The 8079-nt window shown below is 36.3% G+C and overlaps 1 protein-coding gene across 1 annotated transcript; it reads right to left on the reverse strand.

The window, feature by feature from the left end:
* Positions 1-4075: 4075 nt before the first annotated feature.
* On the reverse strand, positions 4076-7536 carry LOC107102565 (the record flags this gene model as incomplete). Its single annotated transcript, XM_015401937.1, has 3 exons — positions 7306-7536; positions 7205-7209; positions 4076-5588 (listed from the first exon to the last, which is right to left on the reverse strand). Coding segments are annotated over exons 1-3 (1749 nt in total), but the record flags the coding sequence as incomplete, so codon positions are not given.
* Positions 7537-8079: the final 543 nt, after the last annotated feature.

Below are 8079 nucleotides of genomic sequence, written 5' to 3' on the forward strand. Positions count from 1 at the left end.
CTGGGTTTATTTGCATTCTGTATACATGCCTTGTTCATTTCTATTCTGGGTAGATTTTATATGCTTCTATTGTTTCTTCAGTTACTTATTTTAATTTACTTCTTAATTGTTCTTGTGACTAACTGGATGTGCTCTCTTCATCCTCTGACATGGTCGCCTTTTACAGTTTCTTCTTCTATGTCTGCTTCTGTCTCCTTGAACCCCAGTGGGCCTCAGCAGATGGCCGCTCACACTGAGCCTGGTTCTGCTGGAGGTTTCTTCCTGTTNGAAACGGATGCGGGAAGTCTGGCGGCGGCGGTGGAGGACGCTCTGCTGGACATGAGGAGGCTGCTGGAGCAAACCCCCCGATCCAAACTGTGAAAACCACCACAGACGTGTCCAGGTCCTGAAGGAGGATACAGATTCTCTACCTCTAATCACCTTATTGATCAACACTGAGCACTTTAAGGTCCTGTGATCCTGCTGGGAGGTTCTGCTCCAGATTCATCCCATGATTTTAGCTCAACAGAAACATCCGCTGGAGAAAAACAATTATTGATTCATTTTCTGATTGTTTGAATAAAAGTTTGAATGAAACATTGAAAATTAGCAAAAACAATCAGATCCTGTGGATAAAATTTTCGGGACTGTTGGTCCATAAACATTTCTGAACTTTTTTTTTCTTTTTAGATTTTCTGTTTTTAAGTCATGATTTTACTTTTAAAGAAGTTTAGATGTTTCTAAACTTTAATCTGTTTACCTGAAGCCTCAGTTTGGTCCCAGATGGACATATAACCATCAGTTCTCTGATGTTTTAATGGAAGTTTCTCCACATTATGACCTGGAGGGTTTGAATTAAACGACTCCAACCTGTTCTTCAGAGAGTTAAACCTGCTGGAGGAGGAAGCAGACATCAGGGATCAGCACCTCTATAAGAGGATGGACCTGGTTTAATCTGCTGGGAGGCTTTCAGAATAAAAGTATTGATGATTCATGATCTGATCTTTTAATCCAGAGTTTTCTTCTATTTCCACTTCCCTTCAAACCCAGACTGAACTCTTCCTGCTGCAGTTTAGTTTATCGCTCCTGGTGCCTTCAGATGGTCGGTTTAGATCAGTTTCCTTGTTTTTAATGTTTCATGTTTTCTTCTGTCTTACAAAGATCTTTAAATGAAGAAATAACTCTAAAGGTTTAACTGATGATTTGCTAGTCAGACTTTTTTCATGCATGAATTTTGCTATAATTATCTTAATTGTAGATTAACATGAGAAATGTCTGATCTGAAAATCTTTGCACAGATTGGCCTTTTTTTTCTTAAAATAAATAAATGCATAATTTTTTATCTATTTTGTTCCATTGAGTTTATTTTCTTCTTCAAATTATAAATCCATATCAATAAAGTAAGAACATTTAAAGCTACAGTGAGTAATTTATAGTGACATCTAATATGCAGAATGCAGCAACATGAACCGCCTCCAAACCCAGGCAGGTTGATCCACTGACAACAGATCTATTATGGACTGAGGTGCTGATCTATTCAATGATTTCTAGACTAACATCAGGATTTTACACTCTATTCTCTGAGCTACAGGGATCCAGTGGAAGGACTTCAGAGCCGGGCTGATGTGCTCTACTTTCTTAGTCTTAGTGAGAACACGGGCAGCAGCGTTTTGGATCAGCTGCAGCTGCCTGATGGACTTTTTAGGCAAACCTATGAAGACGCTGTTGCAGTGATCAATTCTACTAAAGATAAATGAATCAATGAGTTTTTTAACAATCCTTCTTGGACATTAGTCCTTTAATCCTTGAGATGTTCTTCACATCTTCACCAAGATGTCGGCCATAATCAGTGGTTTCTAGCTGTAGCAGCTGAAGCTTTGAACTAACTATGGATCTGGATCCAAAATTCTTACCTCTGTTTCGTTTCTATTCAGTTGTAGGAAATGATGGTGCATCCACACATTGATCTGTTCTAAGCATATATCCAACGCTCTGATGGATCCATAGTCACCTGAGGCCTGAACCATGAAGCAAACTCAATTCTCTTGGATCTTATATTTGTAAATTATATCTGTGAAGTTTATTTTTATAGATTTCAACCACTTTCCTTCAGCTTTTCGGTACTCCCCTTTTTTTTTTTACTCTGCTGGAGCATTCCTCCATGGAGATTTTATCTTCCTAAAGAAAGATCATTAATTGTTTCTATCAGCATTTATAGAATTTCCACTGGTTTATGCATTTTATTTCACCTTTTACTGGGATGACTGGTAGGAACAGACATAACATTAGCAAAGACTTTATATATTCTGCCTTGCAATGAATAATAAATAGTTTGAATGAACAGTTATTCTGTAGCAACAACCTTGAACTCTGCTCTGCTGCACACATCAAATAACCATCTAGGCTTTGTGAGAAAAAATCAACCTTTGGTAAAAACAAAAGCATCTCTTTTAAAATTAGAAGATTCTATCATAGAATTAATTATACTATTATGTAATTAAAAGTAAACCAGTCCCACATTTCACTATAAATAAAATAATCTCTTTATCAATCAGCTGTATTTCTCAGCACTATTGATTATTAAGTATCAGTGATCTAAACATATTATTCACAGAACAGAAAAATCACAATGAGTCATTAACTAGATCAAAGTTTACATTTATTTTTAAACATATTTTTGCACACATTGATTAATCAGCTAAATACCAATACACCAAAAACAGATTACTATAAAAGCCCACAATAAATGATGCAAAATCCACTTCAACTGATAAAAATAAAAGAGTTTAAAACAATAATTTGAGAAAACATTTTGCAATAAGATCAAAGTTCAAACAGCCATTAATTTTCTCAGATCTATGATCATTATTTCTTATATTTTTACTTTCATATTACTATAAAGCAGAAAAAAAGATGATAAATCATTTGATTAATGTCTTAAAATTCAAGATAACATATTTTTATACTAAGCAAGTTTTCTCTATTTTCTTCATATCTCCCTTCATAAGAGAGGAACCAGGTCCCCCTGCAACCCTGATGGAATGAGCAGGTCTAGGAGGGAAGATGGATGAATAAATGGGTTAATGTACAAACAAACTAATAAAACACCACAACCAAAGAAAAGAGAAGAAAACAACTTTAAAAAGTTTCCCAAGTACCATAAAGGTCAATATCAGTTCAGGTTTAAACTGTGAGTCAGAGGAGTTCAAAATAGATGATGGTGTCCCACCCCCTACTGGCCACCTGGAGGTACTGAAGACTTTATAAACATTACAACATGTTGGATTTGTGTTCATCTTTAAACACTAAATAACTTAAATTCAACATCTTGAAGCAATTTTATAGATGGAACAAAAAAGTTCATAGTTTCAGGGCAATCAGTAAAAATAAGGAGCTATATCCGGTCTGCACTGACTAGATGGCAATAAGAGGGTTCAAAGTAATGGATTTATAGTATTATGGACTAAAACTAGCTCCTGAAATCAATAAACTGGTGCAGGACTGTATGCAACATCATTAAATGTTTGTGTTTCTAATCCTGAGTAAAAACTATTTACCTCTATTTAACACCGACCATCTAAGATAAACCTTATATCAGTTGCTAAGGATTTTCTCTAATAATATAAACACTAAAATCTCTTAACAGGTTGAGCCTTATTGAATATTTACACTTTAAATGATTAAAAGAGAAGAATAAAATAACTATTAAACATAAAAAGAGTTGCAGGAGCAATTTTCTATTCTTTTTTTTAAAGCTAACTGTAAAAGATAAATTCCTTTCTTGGGGCTTATAGTTTTATGAAGCTTAGTAAAAATATTTTGAGCATAAGAGCTTTAAAGTTAAAAGATGTACAGCATTTAATGTAAGCTTTCTTATAACTTCTTTAGATCTTTCTGAAACCCTGATTCATATTCTGTTGTGCTGAGCTCTTATCTAACCTTCAACATGTTCCCAGCATGATGCAGAACAATTACTGTAGATATATATAGATAATATATGATTATTTATGGATCAATTGATGGATCTTTGTACCAAATCTTATTCTGATGATAAATTTTTTGCATATTTTAGTGCTGCATTGGTTCCTTCGTTCACTCTGCTTTTCATCTCCTCCAGTTTCTTGACTTTCCTCAGGTCTCCTTTTTCCTTCATCTTCTCCATCAGGAAGTCCAAATGGACCAAAGTTGACACTGATTCAACTTTCAGGGCGATTTGCTCCAGTCTGATAACATGCTCGTAGGCCTCATCCAGCAGCGATGCCCACTCTATTTCCAGATTTCTGTTTTCCTGTTTAAGGTTTTCCAGAAGGCTCGACTTTTCCTCACATTCTTCTTTATTATTTTCATATTTCTCCTTCAAATCCTTAAGGGTCTTCTGAACTTTCCTGGTCTTTATCTCATATATATATTTTTCTTTCACATGAACTGATGCAGGACACTTTCTGGTACAAACTGTGCAGTGCCCATTCTTCATGACCTCACAGAGTTCTGGTTTCCAGGCCATTGTGCATCCAGGATGGTGACAGTTCTCCTCACAGACAGAACAGGTGACGGCTCCTTCATAAAACATCAAACCCCACCTTCCTCCATCGATTGTTTCTTTTTCTTTGTAGGCCTCATCAACTTCTATAGTAAAGTTCTGGTGCTCCTTCATCTCTTCTTCATGTTTATTACACGCTTCTTCAATCTGTCTGATTTCTCTCTGCTTCAGCTCATTCTCCTTGATTCTCTCCTGCAGGTTCTGGATGCAGGCCGTCAGTCTGATCCGTTCATTCAGAACCTCAGCAGTTATTTTCAGAGGCTGAGGTTTGGTTGATTCCAGAAAAATCATGAAGTTTTTCAGTCCTTTCATTGATGTTTGATTTGCAAGTTCCAGAAATTCTCTGTCGTTTCTTCTGTCTTCATGCTGACAATTATTAAACAGAAAGTGAATAATCTCATTTTCAGAAGATTTAATATTTGCTGCTTTCAGAGCCTGAAGAGCATTTTTAGGGTTTCTTCCATCAGAGTGAGTAATGAGAGCTACTATGTTTTTCTCCAGGTCTTTTCCAAACAGAGACGTCACTGAATTTAAGACGTACATCTGTCGGTCACTCAGTCGGTTATCACTGGCCTTCATCACCAGACCCACTGCATTGATCTCATGAACTCCATCTTCTGATCTGAACAAGTCAAACAATCTTTGACTGACAGAGTCATCTCTTTCCAAGCCTCTGGTGTCTCCAAATCCAGGAGTATCGATGATGGTCAGAGAGAACGGCAGAGTTTGACCTTCCAAACCAAAGATCTGATAGACGATCACATCTGATGTCTGACTTTCTGTTTGATTTCTTCTCTCCTCCTCTTCAACAATCTGAAACCAAACGTCATCCTCAAACTTCACTCCTATTGCATAGTTAACCAGAGCGTTGATCAGGGTAGATTTTCCTGCTCCTGTTTCACCAACCAGTAAAATGGTTTTATTGGTTTGGTTCTCATTTTTGTCTCCTAAAGTCACTCTTGTTGAACTTGCAAACTTTTCTGTCTTTGTTTTCAGCTGGTAGACATTAGGAGATCCAGAAGAGATCAAAGTCTTGGTGATGGTATCTTTGAAAGTCAGATCATTTGTCCTGCAAAACAGGAGTGACTTCTTAAATCACTTTGACATATTTCTTGTTAGATTGTATTTACTGTGAACATGTGGTTTGTGTTAAAGTGCATTATATAAGGACGGTGTAATAATCTGCGTGAAAGTGGTTTATTCTAAACTATATTAATATATAACATTATCATCTGTGTGATTATAGTTTTTTTAATTGGAAGGTATAGCTCCTATAAAATAAAAAGGATCCGCCTTAAGAAACAAGTTCAAATTTAAAGCCTTTAATTCCCCTTTCAGATATTAAAGGACAATTGAATACAATACAATTGTATTGGAAAACAAATATGGTTGCTGTATTGAGACCAACAGCTAAAACGAAATATATTTATCAGTTCTTCTTCTATTAGTGACGGGAATCAGATTCCTACCGCAGCTCAGTAAAAAATGTGGCTCTATTAGCTCCCAAGCAGTTCTTCAGATTAGATTGATACTTTAAATTATTATTTTGAAAGGGATTTGTTTACTCATTCTACATAGAAATCAATAGAAAAGACCTACATATTCAAACAAGCATTTAGCTATTTAGTTTTAACTACATTTCAAAACTTTAAACTTTTATTACTAAACTCATTTAAACTTGAATAACCAAAAATCTGAACAAAACCTCAAAAAAGTCCATCAATCCACTTTATTCAATCAGGAGCCTGGTACCTTCATTTATTTCAAAGAGCTTTCAGAACCCTTTAAATAAAAGGTTTTTAAGGCTAAATATTGTAGAACAGAAGTCTTCAACACTGTTCCTTAGGATCCACTGTCCAGCATATTTTAGGTTTTCTCCTCCACACACCTGACTCAGATTATTGCTGATTAACAGACCTCTCAAGCTCTTGGAGGTTGCTGAGGAGGAAATGCAAGCATTTGATTCAGGTCTGCTGAAACTGAGACATCTAAAACATGCAGGATGGTGGGCCCTGAGGACTGGTGTTGAAGACCTCTCATTTGGAATGTGTCCTTAAATCTCCTTATCCCATCAAAACCTTTTCTTTTTTTTTTTCTTTTTTTTGGGGGGGGGGGGGGGGATTCCCATTCCTGCTCTCCTTTGCAGAAATTATTTAATTCAGATACATTGAAGGATTAACCAGCAATAAATATTTGTCTCAACTAATTCCACAGCATTTCCCTCTGATTGAATAAAACATTTTCCCTTGGCTGTCACCTAACCTATGTTCAGTTTCCTTTTTTCTTTTTAGCTATTTAGAGATTAACTTTGTGTTTCGCTCTGGATCATTGTGCAAACAAACCCAATCTAACTTGAACTTAAGTTCATAAAATGTTTGACATTATACATGAAAATGGCACTAAAGTAGCAAACGAACGCTAATAAAACCTAAAAAAGGGCTCTAACAGCTGAGGACAGACAGACCGGCCGGCAGACACACAGGTGGAGAGTAGAGATAGGTCTAGTTAAATAGGGATAGAAGAGAGATTAAGCATTTGCACTATTTGCTATACCATTTCAGTACCCATTCACTACATAATTCTGACATTTAAACTGATAAATCATTTCCTACATTAATCACTTATTAAATAAATGCTCTTAAAATGTCCACTCCTACATGCTCAATGAAACAAAATATTGTGTACTGTTTCTGAAAAACAGAATGATAAGGACAACAGGATACTGATTCTTTTCCTTTTCCAGTTGCTTTGTGTTAATCCTAAAATTAATCTGCAGTGTGTCTAGCTCTGCTGTCCAGCAGAGTTTTCATTTCTTCCAGTTTCTTGAGCTTCGTTTTATCTCCTTTCTCCTTCATCTTCTCAATCAGAAAGTCCAAGTGGCGGATGGATTTTCTGGAATTGACCTTCAGAGCGATCTCCTCCAGCCGGACAATATGTCGGTAGGCCTCATCAACAAACTGGTTCTTCTCTGCTGTCAGTTGTTCCAGTTGTTTGTCAAGGCTTCTTAAGGCATTCATCTTATTCTGGCTTCCTGAACAAAGTTTGTTATATGCGTGTTTTACGTCTTGCACCTTCTTTTGAACTTTTCTTGTCTTTGCCACATACATCCAGTCCTCTTTGACATGAGCTGAAGAGGGGCACTTCTTGGTGCAGACAATGCAGCGACCATTTTGAATGATACCTGCTGCTCCTCCATTTGTGCATGGATAGAGACAGTTCTCCTCACAAATGTTACAACTGAAACATAAATTTCTTTTTAAAAAAAACCAAAAAACCCCTCTACTATCAAGGGCCATTTTCTCTTTATAAACCTCATCCACCTCGATCACTTGATTCATCTTATCACCATCTTTCTTTAGAGCTTCTTGAATCTGGTTGGTTTCTGTTTGTTTCAGGTCAATTGACTTGATTTTTTCCTGCAGGTTCATGATGCAAGCATTCAGATTTTTCCGTTCCCTTATAACCTCAGTAGTTATCATTAATGTTTGGGGAGCAGAGATTCCCATAAAATCTGTAAGTTCCTTGAACCCGGTCTCTGATATCTTGTTAAGACTTTTCAG

The sequence above is a fragment of the Cyprinodon variegatus genome, unplaced genomic scaffold (genome assembly GCF_000732505.1).
Source record: "Cyprinodon variegatus isolate N-32 unplaced genomic scaffold, C_variegatus-1.0 Scaffold1274, whole genome shotgun sequence".
Classification (NCBI taxonomy): domain Eukaryota; kingdom Metazoa; phylum Chordata; class Actinopteri; order Cyprinodontiformes; family Cyprinodontidae; genus Cyprinodon; species Cyprinodon variegatus.